At 40.1% G+C, this 23,892-nt stretch overlaps 1 protein-coding gene across 1 annotated transcript; it reads right to left on the reverse strand.

Annotated features, from left to right (window-relative positions):
• Positions 1-4,629: 4,629 nt before the first annotated feature.
• Positions 4,630-5,598, reverse strand: LOC148121385 (olfactory receptor 5B2-like). Its single transcript, XM_087908685.1, has one exon. The coding sequence runs from the start codon at positions 5,584-5,586 to the stop codon at positions 4,630-4,632; it is 957 nt and encodes a 318-aa protein (XP_087764811.1). The 5' UTR covers positions 5,587-5,598.
• Between the last annotated feature and the right edge of the window lie 18,294 nt (positions 5,599-23,892).

The raw sequence follows: 23,892 nt of genomic DNA on the forward strand, positions 1-23,892 counted from the left end.
AGGGCCATAGTTCCTTTTGTCAGAGTTAAGGAGATTGACTCCCTTATTAGTAAGCAGGGAATTTCTTCAAGTCCCCTGAGGGAATGGGAATTTTATCTAAACACCTGACCTTGGGAAAAGGACTTTATAGCTTTACCTCTGTTGAGTTGAGCTTTAGTAGGTGAGAGAGCAGCCCTTGAGACCATAAGAACTGAACTATCTCTGCCATCTCATCAGTTGCATAACTTGGGAGAGTAGCCCTTATGCCACATCTGCCCAACACAGAAGAACTGGACCTGAAGGTGTAGGTGTGGGAAATTCAACCCTGAGGATGAGGACCTGAAAGCTGGAGAACTTTGCCCCCCACCCTGCTCAATGCTGCAAGGGGTGAGCTCACAAGGGTAATGAAGGAGAGTTCACCCTGCATTACCTCATCATAGTAAGGACACATGGAAGAGTTGGCAGGCTGACCAACCCTGCAAGTAGGCAGGCCCAGAACCAGGGTTATGTGTTGGCTCACCTCAACATCCATCCCATTTGTGATCTGCTGGAGCATGTAAGGGACCAGTCCTGCAGACCCAAAAGCTACAGGATCTCCACAACACAGGGCAACAGCAGGAGAACCTAGAGGAGTTTCAGTGAGGGCCCCCAGCATCTATAGTGTAGCAGAAGCCAGAGGCCTAAAACCAGACCAATGACACTACAATGAACACTTACAAGGAAAGATATATGGATAAAAGCATGAACAGTGTGACTCACTGTGGCACACTACAATTTTCATGACAAGATTGTTTTTCCCTTCTTTTTTCTCTTAATTTTTGTTTTATTTCCTTTGGGGGAGGGCAAGGGTGCAAGGGCAGAGGGTGGATGCTAAGGGAGGGGAAAGGAATGGGATGGAGATGAGAACAGCACAGAAAATAAACAAAAGGAAAAAAATAATATTTTAAACAATGTTGATCCTTAAAAATAACAATTTCTCAACTGAAGCTCCTTTTATTATCAAAATAAAACTTTTAACTCATGTACACAGTCAACAGAGACCGAATATTCCTGATTCTTTTATAGTTCACCATTCCAGAATATAGCAATTTTTTATATAACTCAGTTTAACAAAGTTAGCAACAATGAGGCTAGACATACTTCCTGAAGCATGAACAGATAAGGGAAGACATTCTCTAAGTCAGTGGTTCTCACCTTTCCTAATGTTTCAACCCTTCAATGCTGTTCGCCATGTTGCCCCCCCACAAACACACACTGACCAGAAAATCATTACCTTGGTATTTCACAACTACACTTTTCCCTCTCTTATGATTGTTAGCATTCAGGCATACCTTGGCTCTGCCCCTTGGAAATCTGACACCTCTCTGAGTATGGCAAGCAGTTCCCTGACTGAACACAGGTGCAAAGTTCACTTTCAGAGACAAGCTCCACCCACTCCTGTGCTCTCTCTCTCTCTGTCCTCCCCACCTTTCTTCTGTTTCTTTTTTTATTATTTACTTATTTATTAAAAATTTCCACCTCCTCCGCTCTTCCCCTCCCACTTCCTCCATTCCCTTTCCCTCTCCCTCTCCAGTCCTAAGAACAGTCACGGTTCCCCACCCTGTGGGAAGTCCAAGGTCCTCCACCCTCCATCCAAGTCTAGAAAGATGAGCATCCAAACAGACTAGGCTCCCACAAAGCCAGTACATACAGAAGAATCAAAACCCAGTGCCATTGTCCTTGGCTTCTCAGTCAGCCCTCATTGCCGGCCACATTCAGAGAGTATGATTTGATCACATGCTTGTTCAGTCCCAGTCCAGCTGGCCTTGGTGAGCTCCCATTAGATTAGTCCCAAGGTCTCCGAGAGTGGTTGCACCCCTCGCGGTCCTGACTTCCTTGCTCATCTTCTCTATCCTTCTGCTCTTCATCTGGGCCTTGGGATCTCAGTCCAGTGCTCCAGTGTGGGTCTCTGTCACTATCTCCATCCATCTCCAGATGAAAATTCTATGGTGATATGCAAGAGATTCATCAGTGTGGCTATGGGACAAGGCCAGTTCAGGCACCCTCTCCTCTGCTGCCCATGGACCTATCTGGGGAAATTCCCTTGGACACCTGGGAACCCCTCTAGAGTCAAGTCTCTTGCCAATCCTAAAATGTTGCCCTTAGTTAAGATATCTTCTTCCCTGCTCCCATATCTACCCTTCCTCCATCTCACCATCTCATTCCCCCAAATTCTCCCCAGTCCTCTCCTTCTCCCCTCTCTCTCCCCATCCCCCCTTCCCCTCAACCTACCCCCACTCCCCTGCTTCCAACTTTTGCCCGGCGATCTTGTCTACTTCCACTATCCAGGAGGATAAATATATGTTTTTCTTTGGGTTCACCTTCTTATTTAGTTTCTCTAGGGTCACGAACTATAGGCTCAATGTCCTTTGTTTATGGATATAATCCACTTATGAGTGAGTACATACCATATTCATTCTTTTAGGTTTGGGTTATCTCAATCAGTAAAGTGTTTTCTGTTTCCATCCATTTGCATGCAAAATTCAAGATGTCATTGTTTTTTACCACTGAGTAGAACTCTAAAGTGTATATGTGCCACACATTCTTTATCTTTTTTTCTATTGAGGGGCACCTAGGTTGCCTCCAGGTTCTGGCTATTACAAATAGTGCTGCTATGAACATAGTTGAACAAATGCCTTTGTAGTATGATTGAGCATCTCTTGGGTATATTCCCAAGAGTGGAATTGCTGGATCTTGAGGGAGGTTGACTCCCAGTTTCCTGAGAAACAGCCACACTGATTTCCACAGTGGCTGTACAAGTTTGCATTCCCACCAACAATGGATGAGTGTCCCTCTTACTCCACATCCTCTCCAGCATAGGCTATCATTGATGTTTTTGATTTTAGCCATTCTGACAGGTGTAAGATGATATCTCAAAATTGTTTTGATTTGTATTTCCCTGATCACTAAGGAGGTTGAGCATGACCTTAAGTGTCTTTTGGCCATTTGAACTTCTGTTGAGAATTCTCTGTTCAGTTCAGTACCCCATTTTTTAAATGAGTCAATTACAGTTTTAATGTCTAGTTTCTTGAGTTCTTTTTTTAAATTTATTTATTTATTAAAAATTTCCAGTTCCTCCCCACATCCCTTTTCCCTTCCCCTTCCCTTCCCCTCCCCCTCCAGTCCTAAGAGCAGTCAGGGTTCCCTGCCCTGTGGGAAGTCCAAGTTCCTCACCCCTCCTTCCAGGTCTCTGAAGGTGAGCGTCCAAACAAACCGGACTCCCCCAAAGCCAGTTCATGCAGTAGAATCAAAACCCAGTGCCATTGTCCTTGGCTTCTCAGTCAGCCTTCATTGACAGCCACATTCAGAGTCCGGTTTGATCACATGCTCCATCACTCCCAGTCCAGGTGGCCTTGGTGAGCTCCTATTAGATCAGTCCCACCATCTCAGTGGGTGGACAAACCCGTGGCGGTCCTGATTTCCTTGCTCATGTTCTCCCTCCTTCTTCTTCTAATTTGGACCTTGGGAGCTCATTATATATTTTGGAGATCAGACCTTTGTTTGATGTGGGGTTGGTGAAAATTTTATCCCTTTCAGTAGGTTGCCCTTTTGTCTTAATGACTGTATCCTTTGTATTACAGAAACTTCTCAGCTTCAGGAGGTCACATGTATTCATTATTGCTCTTATTGTCTGTGCTACTAAGGTTCTACTTAGGAAGTGGTCTCCTGTGTCCTGTGTTGCAGAATTCAACTGGGCTCTCTTTATCAACTTATACTGTCACACATTTGCAAGCCTCACTTCTTCCTCATGATCTCTCTATGCTGAACCATTATCACCTGGGTGATTCTTAAATAACAAAGTTTAGCTACCAGAGCAAGGTACTATTTTGCATATAAAAGCATTGAAGAGCAGGTTTAATACATTATTAAACAAGCATTGTTTTTAAATTCTATTGTTCATAAACCTTGTTTTCAGTACAGGACATGAATTATCATTCAAAAATTCATCCTCTAAAATATCTTGGAGACCCATTGCCTCCTTGGTTACCCTTAATCAAGATGGTGGTGCCATCACATGACAACTGAATTTAGTTCTGATTAAGAGGGATAGGCTTGTTGAGGATCTTCTTGGGGACTAAGAAGAATAGACCTCTTGAGGAACATTTTTCTTTCTCATGTGGACTATTTAATCAAAATGAAAATCAACAGGACAGAGAGGTTGAAGAAAAACAAATCAGCCATAAATATATTTATGAATGCTTTATTAATTAATTCGAATATTTGGAAGCAATCCAAATATATTTCAATACGTGAAAATATATAATAAAACCAGATAACATAATTCAATGCTAAAAATAAATGAGGTATCAAATCATAGGAAGATAAGGATGAAACAAGTGCTAAAAGAAAAAGGGAAATTTTATGTTATGAATCAATTTAATTATTTAAATTATTCCTAATGAAATTTCCTATTTATGCCTATACATGTTCACAACACACACACATTTCTAAAAATTTTCCTTGGTTTTTCTCACTCAGGTATTATATTTGTAAATATACTTTTTAATATAAAATAGACTTCTGAAGAGGTGTGTATTAGGCAGGAATCCCCTGTGCTTCGGGGAGCTTAAATCTAACTAATGCACAATGAATATGAGAGACCAATGAAATTTATTTCCAGTCTGAAATCTCACTCTTACATAAAAATTTTGCCCTCTTAACTACTTTCTTAAATGCATTGTTAACTTCCTTGTTCCTTAGACTGTAGACCAAAGGATTCAGTGTGGGGATGATCATAGTGTAGAACATAGATGCTATTTTATCTGCATCCATGGAATGACTGGAGCTAGGCTGTAAGTACATGAAAATGACAGTGCTATAAAATATGGAGACTGTGGTGAGGTGGGAGGCACAGGTGAACAAAGCCTTTTGATGTCCCCTATCTGACTTCATCTTCAAGATGGTAATAAATATGAAAATATAGGAAACTAAGATAATCAGAAGAGCAAAGAAGACATTGAAGGTTGACAAAAAAACAAGAACCACTTCACTAAGGTGTATATTGGAGCAAGATAGAGCCATGAGTGCTGGAACATCACAGAAAAAGTGATGGACCACATTGGACTTGCCAAATGAGAGACTGAATATGTCCCCAACATGAAAAATGGCATTCAAGAAACCACAGATATAACAACCAATGTTCAGACAGATACAAACACATGTTGTCATCCTGGTGGAATAATGCAGGGGGTTGCACACAGCTACATAGCGGTCATAAGCCATTGATGCTAAGAGATAATTTTCTCCCGTGGCAAAGCCTACGAAAAAGAACATCTGCGCAGCACAGGCATTATAGGTAACCACTTTGGTGACTATGAAAAATTCAGAAATGACTGTGGGACTGACAGCTGAGGAGTAACCCAAGTCTACAAGAGATAGGTTACAAAGGAAAAAGTACATGGGTGTGTGGAGATGAGAGTCTATAAGAACCAACACTACTATTCCCAGGTTTCCAACCACATCAACGAAGTAGATGAGAGTGAACATAATAAAGAGGGGAACTTGCAGGCCTGGGTTATTGGTTACTCCCAGAAGGATGAACTCTCTCACTTTGGTACAATTCTCCATCAGTTATCTGGAAGCCACAGATGTCCTACAGAAATTGGAATTAAAGAGAAAAAGAGAATGATAAATGAAAAAATATAATGAGTTATCATGTCATTTGCTACAGACTGCAGATTTATGCACTGAGAGTTTGGCACATAATTTAGGGGTCAACTCATCAGAGATGTAGATCTCATGGAGTGCACACCTCATTTAGCAAGGTGATGAGGAATATTGTCACCAGAGATGCACATCTCATCAACCTTATCTACAAGACATTAAGGAATACTGTCTTTCATATGTTTTAAGTTGTCCTCATTTCAGACTTGTTGTGTGCAGAGCTCTTTCCCTCACATTACAGCTTAAGGATATTTCAAACAGCACTACAGTTTATTGTTTACTGGGCACATATATTGGTTAGTGATCTAGAAGATAACTTTTCATTTAGCTATATAATTTGGGTATATAGAATAGAAACTAGAACATGTTCCCTAACTGGATATATTTGTCCTCCTGGGACTGTGGACTCTTAACATCATGTCTTGTTCCTTTGCTAAGACTAACTGCTCCCAATTAGCTCACTTTCATGTCAGAACGAGTTAAAACTAACTAAAGGCTTTTTGTAAATAGATTATAAATGTGAAACCTCACAGCTATGTACAAGGTCAGAGCCACAGAAGTCCAACCAAAGTTACTAAAAATAAAAAGGCATGCCAATTCTTCACTTGCTAGTCTACTAACAGTGGATGTGTCTCTAAGTTGTCATTGGGCACTGTGCCCTCCCTGCCTGGTCGAAATTTTGCTCTTATGGCCTTGGATCTTTGTGTTGCCATGGTAAGCAAGTAAGCTCCTTATCACTTCAAGGCTCCTGAAGGAGAAGAGTTTTTAGAATAATAGAAGAAACTAGAAGAAGAATGTCAGAGAAGGAAGAAGTAGGACAGGATTATTATAGTAGAAACAGAACAATAAAGAGTACTTGAAATGAAGAGTACTAGCCTGTGTGATATTAATATAAAAATCCTTTACACCCTTTCACTCCTGAGAAGCATTTCACCTTTGGGATCCTTGATAGGAGCTGGAGTTGGTCTCTTAGTCTCCACAAGTTAGATAGATATATAACAAATATTAATGATGCATAGAATATAGAGAAAATAGAACTATGAAAGACCTATGCACTGTGTGGGGGATTGTAAGTTACTGTATACTTTTAGAGAAACTACTGTATAGGTTCCTCAAAAAATGCATAAATGTGAGAAGGGAATTTGTATGCAGGCAGAGTGAAAATAGGGTGGGAGAGAGATTAAAGAGGTATGATAAAAATCAAAATTGACACTATACATGCTTGATATTTTCAAAGAAAAAACTTTTCAATAAAAGTTAAATCTCCCTTCTGGGTATGAATCCAAAGTGAAAGTGGTAGTTCTATCAACAAGTTGTCTGCATGTCCATGTTCATTTCACAACACCTTAGAGATGAAATCAAGCTAGGAGTCAATTTTTTCAGTAGAGAAGTAGATTTTAAACTAAATGGTCAGCTCTGAAACATATATGCAAGTAACATTATACAGGCTGATATTATACATGTTGCACTTACATATTTGAGAATATATTAATATGAATATGTGTGAATAACAGCAATTAATGAAAAAAGAGACCATGAATCTGCAAAGCAGCAAGGAGAGGAATATGGTAAGGTTTGGAAAGGAGAAAAGGAAGGGGAAATGACGTGATTAAAATCTAAAAACCACAAGAACTAACTTTTAAAAGCTATATAGATACACATAAGAATAATATTCCAGGCTTCCATCCAGAGGGCCTTTGGAGTGGTGAGTTGATTCGGGTCCCCGCGGGCCCAGCGAGGGGGAGCTAGGACTCTCCCCGACCCCATAGACTCCCAGGTCAGCTTGCTCTGCTGGCTCCACCCTGCTAGCTTCCCCGCCAGCCATCCCAGCTTCTATCCAGAGGGCCTTCAGAGTGGTGAGTTGATTCGGGTCCCCGCGGGCCCAGCGAGGGGGAGCTAGGACTCTCCCCGACCCCATAGACTCCCAGGTCAGCCTGTTTGCTGGCTCCACCCTGCTAGCTTCCCCGCCAGCCATCCCAGCTTCCATCCAGAGGGCCTTCGGAGTGGTGAGTTGATTCGGGTCCCCGCGGGCCCAGCGAGGGGGAGCTAGGACTCTCCCAGACCCCATAGACTCCCAGGTCAGACTGTTTGCTGGCTCCACCCTGCTAGCTTCCCCGCCAGCCATCCCAGCTTCTATCCAGAGGGCCTTCGGAGTGGTGAGTTGATTCGGGTCCCCACGGGCCCAGCGAGGGGGAGCTAGGACTCTCCCCGACCCCATAGACTCCCAGGTCAGCCTGCTCTGCTGGCTCCACCCTGCTAGCTTCCCCGCCAGCCATCCCAGCTTCCATCCAGAGGGCCTTCGGAGTGGTGAGTTGATTCGGGCCCACGACAGGGGCCCGGCGAGGGGGAGCTAGGACTCTCCCCGACCCCATAGACTCCCAGGTCAGCCTGCAGTGCTGTTTCCACCCTGCTAGGCTCTCCCACCTGCCATCCCAGCTTCCATCCAGGTACAAATTTCTACATTTCTCCCCTCCCACTGAGCCCATAAAATTTCCCCAGCTCAGCTGCCTTGCACACTGGGCCTGCTCTATAGGGGCATCCCGGACAGAGGCAGTGCCTGTGGTTCAATACCCTGCTTGGGGAAAGGTAGGCATTCTATCAGTGAACTCCCTGCCCAACAAGGGAACCTGACCCGATACCAGAAGTTCCAATAGAGAGCATTTGATCGAAGAGATGGGCAGACGCCAAGGCAAGACCTCCTCCAACAATCTGAAAAACAACATGAAAATATCAGATCCCAATGACCCTACAACAGAAGGATTTGAACACTCTAACCCAGATGAAGTGGAAAAAAGTGCCATTATGAAAGCAATAGAGTCCCTTAAACAGGATATGAATAACTCCCTTAAGGAACTGGTCGAGAAGTATAACAAAAAGTTTAAAGAAATGAGTATAGAAATGGATGAGAAATATAACAAAAAGTTTGAAGAAATAAGTAAATCCGTGAGTGATACCCTGAGAAACCAAGAAAAAACAATCAAACAAGTAAAGGAAACAGTCCAAGAATTGAAAACTGAAATGGAGGCAATGAAGAAAACACAAAACGAGAACCAGCTGGATATGGAAAACCTAGGTAAACGAGCGGAGACTACAGAATCAAGCATAACCAATAGAATACAAGAGATAGAAGAACGAATCTCAGATTCTGAAGATACCATAGAGAAAATAAATGCTCTGTTCAGAGAAAACGGCAAATCCAACAAATTCTCTTCACAAAACATTCAGGAAATATGGGACACAATAAAAAAACCAAATCTAAGAATAATAGGGATTGAAGAAGGAGAAGAACTGCAGATCAAAGGCCCAGAAAATATATTCAACAAAATTATAGAAGAAAACTTTCCCAATCTAAAGACCGATATTCCTATGAAGGTTCAAGAAGCATACAGAACACCGAATAGATTGGATCAGAAAAAAACATCCCCGCGCCATATAATAATCAAAACACAAAACATAAATATTAAAGAAAAAATTTTAAGAGCTGCAAAGGAAAAAGGTCAAGTAACTTATAAAGGTAAACCTATCAGGCTTACACCGGATTTCTCTATGGAAACCATGAAAGCCAGAAGATCCTGGATAGAGGTACTGCAGAAACTAAGAGACCATGGATGCAAACCCAGACTACTATACCCAGCCAAGCTATTGTTCACTATCAACGGAGAAAGCAAAATATTCCAGGATAAAAACAAATTTAAACAATACGTAGCTACTAATCCAGCCTTACAGAGAATATTAGAAGGAAAATCACTACCGAAGGAATCCAACATTCCCAACACGATCTACAATAACTCGAACATCTAGCGACCATTCACAAGCACAAATCAAAGAAGAAAAACACATACACTCTACTACTTAAAAAAAAAAATGACCGGAGTCAACAACCACTGGTCATTAATATCACTTAATATCAATGGACTCAATTCACCTATAAAGAGGCAGACTTAGAGATTGGATACGAAAACAGGATCCAACATTCTGCTGTTTACAAGAAACACACCTCAACCACAAAGACAGACACTTACTCAGAGTAAAGGGTTGGGAAAAGGTTTTCCAAGCAAATGGACCTAAGAAATAAGCGGGCGTGGCCATTCTAATGTCTAACAAAATCGACTTCAAACTAAAATCAATCAGAAGAAATGGAGATGGACATTTCATACTCATAACTGGAACAATTCATCAGGAGGAAGTCTCAATCCTGAATATCTATGCTCCTAATATAAAGGCACCCACATATGTAAAAGAAACTCTTCTAGAACTCAAGGCGGTCATCAAATCACACACACTAATAGTAGGAGACTTCAACACTCCTCTCTCACCAATGGACAGGTCAATCAGACAGAAACCAAACGGAGAATTGAGAGTCCTATTGGAGGTATTGAATCAAATGGACTTAACAGACATCTATAGAACACTCCACCCAAATAGGAAAGAATATACCTTTTTCTCTGCAGCTCATGGAACCTTCTCGAAAATTGACCACATACTCGGTAACAAAGCAAACTTCCACAGATACAGAAAAATATTAGTAACTACCTGTGTCTTGTCAGATCACCATGGACTAAAATTAGAATTCAACAACAATGCTCCCCACAGGAAGCCAACAAACTCATGGAAACTGAACAGTCAACTACTAAATCACCCCTGGGTCAAGGAAGAAATAAAGAAAGAAATTAATCTCTTCCTTGAATTTAATGAAAACAAAGACACAGCATACTCAAACCTATGGGACACTATGAAAGCAGTGCTAAGAGGAAAGTTCATAGCACTAAGTGCCCAATTAAAGAAAGCAGAGAAAGCACACATTGGAGACTTAACAGCACACTTGAAAGATCTAGAAAAAAAAGAAGCTGATTCACCCAGGAGGTCTAGAAGACTGGAAATAATCAAACTGAGGGCTGAAATCAACAAAATAGAAACAGAGAAAACAATCCAAAGAATCAATGAATCAAAAAGCTGGTTCTTGGAGAAAATCAACAAGATTGACAAACCCCTATCCAAGTTAATCAAACGGCAGAGAGAGAACATGCAAATTAATAAGATCAGAAATGAAAAGGGGGACATAACCACAGACACAGAGGAAATTCAGAGAATCATTAGATCTTACTATGAAAGTATATATGCCACAAAGTTGGAAAATGTAAAAGAAATGGACATTTTTTTAGATAAATACCATATACCAAAGTTGAACCAAGAACAGGTGAACAATCTAAATAGACCTGTTAGTCGCGAAGAGTTAGAAGCTGTTATCAAAAATCTCCCTACCAAAAAAAGCCCAGGACCAGATGGTTTCAATGCAGAATTCTACCAGAACTTCCAGGAAGAGCTAATACCTATACTCCTTAACGTATTCCACAATATAGAAACAGAAGAGTCACTGCCTAACTCCTTTTATGAAGCTACAGTTACCCTAATACCAAAACCACACAAAGACACAACCAAGAAAGAGAATTACAGGCCAATCTCACTCATGAACATCGACGCGAAAATTCTCAATAAAATACTGGCAAACCGAATCCAAGAGCACATTAGAAAAATTATCCATTATGATCAAGTCGGCTTCATTCCAGAGATGCAGGGCTGGTTCAACATACGCAAATCTATCAATGTAATCCATCATATAAATAAACTGAAAGAAAAAAACCATATGATCATCTCACTAGATGCTGAAAAAGCATTTGACAAAATTCAACACCCATTTATGATAAAGGTGTTGGAGAGACTGGGGATACAAGGATCATACCTAAATATAATAAAAGCAATATACACCAAGCCGACAGCTAACATCAAACTGAATGGAGAGAAACTCAAAGCCTTTCCACTAAAATCAGGAACGCGACAAGGCTGTCCACTCTCTCCATACCTCTTCAATATAGTGCTTGAAGTTCTAGCAATAGCAATAAGACAACATAAGGGGATCACGGGGATTCGAATTGGAAAGGATGAAGTTAAACTTTCGTTATTTGCTGACGATATGATAGTGTACATAAGCGACCCCAAAAACTCTACCAAAGAACTCCTACAGCTGATAAACACCTTTAGTAACGTGGCAGGATACAAGATCAACTCCCAAAAATCAGTGGCCCTCCTATACACAAAGGATAAAGAAGCAGAGAGGGAAATCAGAGAAGCATCACCTTTCATGATAGCCACAAATAGCATAAAATATCTTGGGGTTACTCTAACCAAGGAAGTGAAAGACCTATTTGACAAGAACTTTAAGTCTTTGAAGAAAGAAATTGAGGAGGATACCAGAAAGTGGAAAGACCTCCCCTGCTCTTGGATTGGGAGAATCAACATAGTAAAAATGGCAATTCTACCAAAAGCAATCTATAGATTCAATGCAATCCCCATCAAAATCCCATCAAACTTCTTCACAGAACTTGAGAGAACAATAATCAAGTTTATATGGCAAAACAAAAAACCCAGGATAGCCAAAACAATCTTATACAATAAAAGAACTTCTGGAGGCATTACCATCCCTGACTTCAAACTCTATTATAGAGCTACAGTATTGAAAACAGCTTGGTATTGGCATAAGAACAGAGAAGTCGACCTATGGAATCGAATAGAAGACCCAGATATTAACCCACAATCTTATGAACACCTAATTTTCGACAAGGGAGCTAAAGGTATACAATGGAAGAAGGAAAGCATCTTTAACAAATGGTGCTGGCATAACTGGATGTCAACCTGTAAAAAAATGAAAGTAGATCCATATCTATCACCATGCACAAAACTCAAGTCCAAATGGATTAAAGACATCAACATTAATCCGTCCACTTTGAACCTGATAGAAGAGAAAGTGGGAAGTAGTCTACAAGATTTAGGCACAGGAGGCCTCTTCCTAAGTAGGACCCCAGAGGCACAGACAATAAGAGAAACAATGAATAAATGGGATCTACTGAAACTGGGAAGCTTCTGTAAAGCAAAGGACACTGTCAGTAGGACAAAAAGGCTGCCTTCTGACTGGGAGAAGATCTTCACCAACCCCTCATCAGACAAAGGTCTGATCTCCAAAATATACAAAGAACTCAAGAAACTAGGCACTAAAACTCTAATTAACCCAATTAAAAAATGGGGTACTGAACTTAACAGAGAATTCACAATAGATGAAATTCGAATGGCCAGAAGACACTTAAGGTCATGCTCAACCTCCTTAGCGATCAGGGAAATGCAAATTAAAACCACTTTGAGATACCATCTTACACCTGTCAGAATAGCTAATGTCAAAAACACCAACGATAGCCTATGCTGGAGAGGATGTGGGGTGAGGGGAACACTCATCCATTGTTGGTGGGAATGCAAACTCGTGCAGCCACTGTGGAAATCAGTGTGGCGGTTTCTCAGGAAACTGGGAGTCAACCTCCCTCAGGACCCAGCAATACCACTCTTGGGAATATACCCTAAAGATTCCCTAACATACTACAAAAGCATTTGTTCAACTATGTTCATAGCTGCACTATTTGTAATAGCCAGAACATGGAAACAACCTAGGTGCCCCTCAATAGAAGAATGGTTAAAAAAGGTGTGGAACATATATACATTAGAGTTTTACTCGGCAGTTAAAAACAATGACATCTTGAATTTTGCTTGCAAATGGATGGAAATAGAAAACGCTTTACTGAGTGAGGTAAGCCAGACCCAAAAAGAGGAACACGGGATGTATTCACTCATAAGTGGATTCTAACCATAATTATAGGTCTTTGAGCCTATTATTTGTGATCCTAGAGAAGCTAAATAAGAAGATGAACCTGATGAAGATTATTTAGCTATCCTCCAGGAGGTAGGAAATAGACAAGAGTCCCAGGTAACCTCGGGTGCATGGGGGGGTGGGAGGGTCGATGGACGGGGAGAGGGCTAGAGAGAAGGGAGTAGGGGAGGAACGGGGAAAGCTTGGTGGCCGGGGATGGGGGGGGAGGGAGGTAGGATGAATATGGGATCAGGGAACAATATATTTCAACTAAGGGAGCCATTTTAGGGTTTACAGGAGACTTGATTATATATGGGATCCCAGGTCCAAAGAGAAATCCCCCAGATTGTTCTCTGGACAGAGGAGAGGGTGCCTGAATCGGCCGTGGCCCATGACCATACTGATGTATATTTTGCTTATCACCATAGATCCTTCGTCTGGCGAAGGACAGCTATGCAGTCGGAGGCCCACATTGGAGCAACGGATTGAGCCCCCCGAGGTCCGGAGTGGGAGCGGAAGGAGGAGGAACATGAAAGATGAAATCAGTACTGCGAGGGATGCTATCACCCACTGATACAAGGGAACGGATCTGATGAGAATTTACCAGGGCCAGTTGGACTGGGACTGAACGAGGACGTGATCTAGCCAGATTCTCGGAATTTGGCCGGATTCTCTGACTGTGGCTGGCCTGGGGTCTTTCTGAAATGCCATTGACTATGACACTGGGACCTGTTTCCTCTGCATATGCTGGATTTTGGGGATCCAGTCTGTTTGGACGCTCGCCTTCCTGGACCTGGAGGGAGGGGGGAGGGAGCTGCAGCTTCCCACAGGGCAGGAAACCCTGACTGCCCTGGGGGACGGAGGGGAAGGAGGGGGGGAGTGGGGGGAGTGGGAGGGTGTTGGGAGGGGGGGCGGAAATGGAAACTTTTATAATTTAATAAAATTTACTAAAAAAAAAAAAAGAATAATATTCCACTATAGAAAGAATGAAATCCTATCATTTTCAACAAAATGGATGCACTAGAGTTTGTGTTAAAAAAAAAACAATAAGCCAGACACAGAAAGACAAATACTTATTTACATGTGGAAGCTTCTTTGAAAAGTTGATGTGACTACAATATAGTTATAAATAAGTGGCTGAGGGGTAAGTGGAAAGGAGCTAGAGAACGTCTCAATAACAAAGGACTAAAACAGTCAGAAGGAGTAAGATCTAGTGTTTTTGTGGGTTGAGAGTAGTTCACAGTAAACTGTGACAAAACACTCATACACATAAAGAATAAAGAATTATATTGTCAATATTAATGAGTTTCTGGAATATTCTCCTTTGCAACAAATATTAAAAGCTTCTCACGCAACTTCCATGTGTTTTGCAGGCAATATTAAAAACTATGGAGACTAGATGTTTGAAGTTTTATAATACTCTATACCAACTACAATGAAAATTCTTCAAGGCTCAAGATGGAACTCATTTTCAACCTAATGGATACTCAGGTGTCCAGCCACCTTATTATTGACATATTTGGATTTGAAGTTCTGTAAGGCTGTGTTATGAGAAAAGCACTGTGTAACATAAGGGGCTGCTCGTTGGGGTGTTTGTCCTGCCCGGAACCACAACAAGCCTGCAAGCCACAAAGAAAATCACATAGAGGACTCCATAATATTGTAAGCTGATTGGCCCATTAACTCAGGCTTTTTATTAGCTCTTATGACTTATATTAACCCATTACTTTGATCTATTTTAGCCATATGACTTGGTACCTTTTTTAGCTGGCAGGTCACATCCAATTTTTCAGTAATCTGTGCAGGACTGGGAGGAATGGGCTTTCTCCTTCCCAGAATTCTCCTGTTCCCATTGCATCACCTCTACTTCCTGTCTGTTCTTTTTGTTGTTGTTGTTGTTGTTGTTTTTGCCTATACTTTCTGCCTGGCCAATCAGGTAGATTGACAGAATACAGACAATTTTCCCACACCACTTCCCCCTATTTTTTTTAAAAAAGGAAAATATCCATATTCTATTGGGGGGGAATGTGGGCATAGTATTTTAGGCTACTTTCAGCTGTATGGGGGAGCTGATAATCTTATGGGGACCTAAAGAGAATTTAGAGTTATGATCAAGTTTTGACTGAAGTATCCTGTGAGTCTTGATCATCTTAGGCAGCAGTCTTGAACCTGTTTTGGATGAAGAACTCAGACATCTGGGCCTGTTTTTACCGGAGATTTTTTAGGTGATCTTTTTTGATCAAATTGGATTTTTTTTTATCTCAGGATTAATTCATAGCCTCTCATTTTCTGTGGAAAAAAAACCCAAAATCTCTTTTCCAAAGTAACATACATTTTGACTTCAATTTTGAAGTCAAGTTATTTTTAAAATACCTATCTGGGATTAATTTAGCAGCATTTATAAGCAAATATCTTTTTGCAGCTGTTGCTCCTTTTTTAGTATTTAATCAATTTAAAGAGAGTATAATAGTATACAGTATTAAGATTTTTTGTGTATTTTTTTAATCTTTATGTGGCTTTATTTTAACCTCATTTTTATTTTTACTTTTACTCTTTTGAAATTCAGCTCAGTTTTTGCCAACTCATTTAGTTTTCTGTGTATATTAAAATATTGCAAACTTACATGTTTGTTATTTTTGTATGCATTGTTCTCTATGGAGGTTTGATGGTGGACAAAATAAAATAAAAATTCAGCCATGGCATTTCCCATCATATTTGTGCTTATCCTCTTAGGGAAGCTAGAAGACATTTTCTAAAAATCATTACCCTCAACACTCAACCACCAACTTAAGTGCATTGCTTTAGAGAAAATGAAAAAACATCCTAACAACTAGTTCTGTGTTCAGATAACTTTTTATATACAGCTATCTCTTTGCTTTTACATGAATTAAAATTTTCACTAAACCATATGCACAACCTTGTATATGCCACTCATACCTTCCTAAAATAATTTTGCCAGTATATTTAAAGTGTGAAAAGACATCTCAATCAGTGAAGCATTAGCCTTGAATGCATGAGGACCTGAATTCAATCTCCAGATCACATGCTAAAGAATGTTAAGAATGAATCATGCACTTATATTTAAAATGCTGGGATTAGAGAGAGATCACTGCAGTTTATGGGGAAGCCAGATTTGCCTTCTTCAGAAGTTTCAGCCAGGAAAATGAGAGATTCTGTCTCAAGAGTGGGTGGAGAAAGGAAGGGATGGAAGGAAGGAGGGAAAGAGGGAGGGAGAAAGAGAGAAGGCAGGGAGGGAGGGACAAATGGACAGATGGGTGGATAGACAAGTCAAACAGCACCAGAGGTATGACATGCTCTGGTCTCTACATATGCTTCCTGGCACTCTCTCACACACATACACACAAATAAAAAATATTTCTGTTAGTTGTATATACAGCAGATAGAAATTTCCCTTGCCTGTGGATAAGAAGTGGTACATTAATCCTAAATGTACGAGATCAGAAATTGAACCATGTAATGCATAACTGTTTACAGAGTAGTTAAAATCCATTATCTCCCAAAGAAAAATGAAGGGGAAAATATTAACATTGAACCTCATACCTGGGTTCAAGTCTTGACTATAGCATTTATTCTTACTGTGCCCTTGAACTGTCACTTATTGTTTCAAAGCTAAAAAAAGAAAAAAACCCTCCTACATAATTTGCAGAATTATAACAGTGATGAGAAATACATAGTTCCTTGAATAAAGGGAGTGAAAGTCTGTGTTTCAGAAGTCTAAATTTGTGTCATGGAATAATATACAAATTTAGGTTAGAGGGATGTCTCAGTGGCTAATAGGAACTGACTGTTCCAGAAGACCGGAATTCAAATTCCAGAATCTTCATGGTGGGTCACAGCTATCTTCAACTCCAGTTCTAAAGGACTCAATGCACACTTCTGACCTCCTTTGGCACTGGACATATGTGATGCACAGACACTCATGCAGGCTAAAGCACACATACGTGTGTGTACATGAACACACACACACACGAAATAAAAAAATTTAAAAAAAATTACAAAAAAGGGGAAATTGTTTTATAGATAAGGTATACATGTTCAAGGGGTTGGGAACATTTTAGAAATGTCACTTACCTTCCTCCAACTTCAGTTTCTTTATTCACAGACCAAGTATATCATAAACACAGAAGTGTGCCCCTGAAGAGCAAATAAAAGCAGTCTGATAAAACAGTTGTAACTTTAAACTCATTCAGTGTAATTATGACTTGGAGGACTTTCTGTACATGTTCACTGTCCAACAAAATCCTCAGTTTGAAGGAGGCTATCCTGTACTAACTCTCTCTTTCAGAAGAGTAAATAAAGTACTGATGTCTCCATAGTACATCTCTGCTAAAAATTATTTCAGACAGACAATGCCGGGATTTTACAGGCCTATGAAGGGAACAAAGAGAGAGTTGTAAGAACATGAAAACATCAGGGAAATAAGACTCTCTATGAGGCAATTATAGTGCCTTACTCTATTTACTTTAAGCAGAAGTAATTAAACTGCCTTTGGGACCTAATTATTTGGTTGAACAAGCATATAGACACATGGACTTTGTTCTCTCATTTATTTTTCCTATTAAGGTATAGCTTATGCTTACTAGTCTGTGGTATGGATTCTTACTTTAGATAAATGTATATGATCACAAAATCAGTACCAAGTTCAAACCGAATACAATAGTTCAAAGGACACATATGTTTATTTGAGTACTTTGCTCCTTTTGATTATTAAATAGTATCTAATATGTGAATCTACCCAGATTATTAACTGATAAATGATTATGTATATAATTTTGGTTAATTAAAGCTATTCTTTGGAACTAAAATGCACATACATTGTACATTTTATTACTCTTATCCCCTAACCCTTCTTTCTCCCCACATCAAGTCCCATCCTCCCACCAAGTTATTATCGTAAACTTATTTATTTTTGGCAATGACACATGAACAATAACCAGGATTATCTATGCAATCATAGATTTGGAGCATCCAGAGGAGCATGGTGAGTTAACCAGCAGTAAAACCATTGAAGAAACTGATGGCCATCCTCCAGTGTCCAAGTTAGGAGTTACCAATATTTTTATGTAAATATTGACATGCATTTTGTGTAAATAAATACACAGAAGCAGGATAATCAGCAACCTTGATAGTATTTTATTAACACTTTAAAATGCTGCCAAATGCTGTTTATAAGGTGCTATATCAGATTGGGTTTCCCTCCTATCATTTCTAACTCATCCCGTTATATTAAAAGCTAGAAAAGATGTATTTATGACAGAATTAGGACATTCAGAAAAGGCTTTGAAGAGCATGTAGATTTTAAACATTTTCATAAATATGTTTTTCAATTTATTTCCTAGATAAGAACCAAATAAAACAAAATAAAACATAATCTTCTTCCTAGAATCTTCAATGATTACTGAAGAAAAATTCATTATTCATACTGGAAAACTTAAACATTATTTATATAGACATATATATTCAATGAAAGTTACGATAGAGACAAAAAAATATGAAGAAAAGCAAATTATTTTTTTCTAAATTCTTTCTTCTTTCATTCCCATACCAGACGGCTTTTGACATGAGAAAGAAACTCTGAATATTTTTTTAACAACATTCTTGGATGTAGAGAAGGACAGAGTTATTGTCCAACACCAAAGCCATCTCTACATATAATATATATATATAATGTATATGTTTTTATCACCTACCCTTACAAGACATATTCCTTTTTCTTAATAATCCTTAATGTATAGTTATTTTTGCTTTTGTCAGCCCCCAAACATCCAGGGTCTCTTGAATTTTTGAAGATGAGTATTTTCCTGAAAAGACAAGAGCAGCACCCTGCAGCAACCCTATATGGTTTCCTAACCACCGGTATGGTTGTCACCACTGTGGATGAGCTGTCATTCCTCTTTATCAAGAGATTTCTTTTTCAAAGTGAATTTTTATCCATTTTGATGGTATCCATAGTTTTTCTTCTCCTGTGGAAACAGGATCAAAACCCCATCCCCAATGCAGCACATCTCCTGGCTTCCATTGTGAGGTCAGCACATCCTTGAAATACACCAGCTGATTTAATTCAAAAGACCTTTCTATTATCCAATGTCTCTCTGCTGATGTTGTCCCTTTCTCACTGGCATTAAGAAAATTCAAAGTTAATAAACCATTATGTAATCTATTTCTGGAGGAATTTCCACCCATTTCTGTTTCTTTAAAATAGGGTTTACAAGAGACTTGATCCTAGAGGGGATCCCAGGTCCAAGGAGAGATACCCAGTTTGTTCTCTGGACAGAGGAGAGAGTGCCTGAACCGGCCTTGGCCCATAACCATACTGATGAATATTTTGCTTATTACCATAGAAACTTCATCTGGCGATGGAGGGAGATAGAGACAGAGACCCACATTGGAACACTGGAGTTAAGTCCCTAGGTCCAAATGAGAAGCAGAAGGAAAGAAAACGTGAGCAAGGAAGGCAAGATCAGAGGGAACCTTCACCCATTGATAGATGGAGATTGAGACAGAGACCCACATTGGAGCACTGGACTGAGCCCCCAAGGTCTAAAGGAGGAGCAGAAGGAGGGAGAACATGAACAAGAAAGGCAGGACCATGAGGAGTGCGTTCACCCACTGATACAAGGGGACTGATCTAATGAGAGTTCACCAAGGCCAGTTGGACTGGGACTGAATGAGCACGTGATCCAACCAGATTCTCTGAATGTGGCCATATTCTCTGAATGTGTCTGACACGGGGACTTTCTGAGAAGTCATTGACAATGGCACTGGGACTTGTTTCCTTTGCATATACTGGATTTTTCGTATCCAGTCTGTTTGGATGCTCACCTTCCTGGACCCGGAGGGAGGGGGGAGGAACTTGAACTTCCCACAGGGCAGGAAACCCTGACTGCTCTGGGGAATGGAGAGGGAGAAGTAGAGGGAGTAGGGGGAGTGGGAGGGTGTTGGGAGGAGGGGCGGAAATGTAAACTTTTATAAATTAATAAACTTTTATAAATTAAAAAAATAAATTGTTCACTTAGCCTTGAAAAAAATAAAATATATTTTATTGTTTGATTTGATCTTTTTATAACTGCCTCACCTATAGAATTGTATGGTATACCTGCAATATGCTTAATATTATAATAAGCAAAAAAGAAAACTGCTTCGATTTTCTTAGAGAATGCAAGAAGTTTTCTTTATAAGGTTAAGACTATAACTTTTGTGATAATAACTATTAATTTCTCCAAAAATAGCACAAGCTCTTTGCCATTGTTCACTGTCTTTCCATAACTTTTTTATTTCTTCAGTAATGGAAGGCACCATAATCTCTGCTGAGTCTATACCTGCTAGTTGAAAAAGTCTCAATATACCTTTTATAATTAATCCACAGACTTTTTCCACAAAAGTTTTTAATATTTTACTTGATTCATGTATTTAAAACAATCCATTCTAAGATAATATCATCCCTCTGCATTAAAATTCCTTTAGGAGAAATTCTGGAAGGAATTATGAGTAGAATTCAATTAGGATTTGGATTCACTCTATCCACATGTGCCTCCTGTAATTTTTCCTCAACAATTGTCAGTTCTTTTATGCTTCAGCTGTTAATTCTCTGGGACTATTCAAGACTTGATCACCATCAAAGTTTTTTATAAATCAATTATTAGATTAGCCAGTTGTAATCTGGAAATGTCTCCTAACAATCGTTGAAAGTCAAAAAGAGTCTGCAACTAGTCTCTCCTAATTTGTGACTTTTGTGTTCTAATTTTCTGCAAACCATTTTATAACCTAGGTAATTGCCAGAATCTCCTCTCTGTATTCTTTTCAGGAACAATTTGCATTCCACATTTTGACAAAACTTTATTTCCTCAAACATTCTTTCTGAAGTATGTATGGTTGAATCAGATAGCAAAATGCCATCCATGTAATAGTAAATTATAGACTTAGGATGTAGCTTACATATTGTTTCTAATGGCTGACTTACAAAGTATTGGCACATGTGTGGCTATTGAGTATTCTTTGTGAGAGGATGGTCCATTGATATCTTCTAGTAGGTTGAGAATTATTATAAGTAGGCACTGTGAAGGCAATTTTTTCTCTATCGTTTTCTTGTAAAGATGTAGTGAAGAAACAATTTTTCAAAACAAAGAGACCATCCTTTTGGTAACAGAGAAGGCAGAGGAATACCAGATTGTAGAGAGCCCATAAGTAGAATTAACTTATAGACAACTCTTAATCTACTATCATTCTTCATTTACCAGATTTCTTTTTAAAAACAAATACAGGAGAATTCCAAGGGCTGGTTGATTCTTCAATACGGTGAACATCTATTTGCTCTTATACCAGCTGTTCTAAAGTCTGAAGCTTTTCTTTAATTAGAAGCCATTGCTTAACCCATATTGGTTTCTCAGTTAACTCTTTTATAGGTAGGGCTATTGATATCTCTAAAGGTTTTCTAGTTGTTTCATGTTCTTGTAAAACCTGAATGGCTGGTGAACTTTATTTATAGTAATTTATAATATCCTTCCCAGAATTATGAGTAGTATGATAATTATGTTCGCACCTGTGTCTATCAAACCAACAATTACAATACCATTTATAAGCACTCTTAGCTTTGGTCTTTGATTATTTATAAAAGTCTGCCATAATATATGTTTCTTATTTCCTATTGGAATTTTTGATTCATCCTTCATGTTTGTACCATCATCTAGAACAGTATGGACTTTTACAGAAGGCTCTGGATTTTTTAATTTTCCTGATGGAGCATGTCTTCCACAGTGACTGGGAATGACTTGGCCATCTTTAGCTTGCTGGCCTACCTGAGGCTCCTCAAGGAGTTTTCCAATGGTATCAGGTAGCTTCGTCTGTCTTTTGTTGATCTACATTCATTGGTCCAATGTCAGCCTTTGCCACACCTTCTACAAATATCTGAAGACTGAGTCCTCCTATACTTGTCATTCCCAGAGGAGATATTATTCCTAGGAAATCCTTGTATACAATCCCTTCTCAGATGTCCTATTCTACCACAATTAAAACATCTGTCATTTCTCCTCATTCCTTTGGAAATTGCTTCTCATACCCAAGATTCAGTATTATAGTCAAATGTATCAATGTTCATTGTATTCAGGATTCATTCACCCACAGGTGCTGATCTAATCTCTAAAATCCCAAGTATCTTTTTGCATTCTAAGTTGGCATTTTCAAAAGCCAGAGATTCAGTAAATACTCATTTAGCATCTAGGTGTGTTATTCCTGTTTGTACAGCCTTAGTTAATCTTTATTTAAAAAATCACTGAGTTTTCTCTGGCTCTGTTTAACCCTGGTATATGATTCAATTTATTTTCCTAGTTCTTGAATCTTGTCCCAAGCATTTAAGGCTGCTTAGCGGCATAGGGATAAGATTTGCTCATTATAAAGAGCTTGAACCTGTTGGTCAACATAAGTACCCTCACCAAGAACTTGATGTTGAGAAGTCTCAAGTTCTTTTACTTTTCCCTGTTATAAAAATTTAGCTTCTTTAAGTGAGTTATTCATACCCTGTTTAAGAGACTCTATTGCTTTTATAATGACACTGTTTTCCACTTCTTCCGGTATAGGGTGTTCAAGTCCTTCTGTCATAAGATCGCTGGGATCTGGTGTTTTCGTGTTGTTTTTCAGATTGTTGGAGGAATTCTTGCCTTGGCGCCTGCCCATCTCTTCCTTCAGATGCTCTCCAATGGCTCTTCCCTCCGCTGGGTCTTTTGCTACTGTATTAATGCCCCTTGCTACACCAGGAATCACTTTGCCTGCAGCCTTAGGTTGCTGCAGGGAGACTATTAGAACAAAGGGATTTCCATCCCTTTGCACTCACCGCCTGTACGTCCCGCGGTGCCCACCCCGGCTGAGATGGAGGAATTTAAGCCCCGAAAAAAGGAGAGGGGAGGGTATGGGTTCCAGGCAGAGAGCTGGGATGGCTTTGCAAGAGAGAGGGATTTGCTGGGGAAGCTGCCCCTTTGGAGTAGTCAGGGAGATAAGGGTGGCGGGAATATTGTGTGTTCCCTAACCAGCCTTGTGTGGCGGTCAGGAACAATACACTTACCCCTCCACAGGATCGGAGCCCCTCGCTGGTCAGAGGTGCCCCTGCCTGCAGTCTTGGCTTGCTGCAGGCCGGCTTTGGAACAAAGGGACTCCAGTCCCTTTGCACTCACCGCCTAACCTGGCCCGCGGTGCCCACCCCGGCTGAGATGGAGGAATTTAAGCCCCGAAAAAAGGAGAGGGGAGGGTATGGGTTCCAGGCAGAAAGCTGGGATGGCTTTGCAGGAGAGAGGGATTAGCTGGGGAAGCTGCCCCTTTGGAGTAGTCAGGGAGATAAGGGTGGCGGGAATACTGTCTGTTCCCTAACTGGCCTTGTGTGGCGGTCAGGAACAATACACTTACCCCTCCACAGGATCGGAGCCCCTCGCTGGTCAGAGGTGCGCCTGCCTGCAGTCTTGGCTTGCTGCAGGCCGGCTTTTGGAACAAAGGGACTCCAGTCCCTTTGCACT

Source organism: Myodes glareolus, chromosome 7 (assembly GCF_982192425.1).
Source record: "Myodes glareolus chromosome 7, mMyoGla1.1, whole genome shotgun sequence".
In the NCBI taxonomy this organism is placed as follows: domain Eukaryota; kingdom Metazoa; phylum Chordata; class Mammalia; order Rodentia; family Cricetidae; genus Myodes; species Myodes glareolus.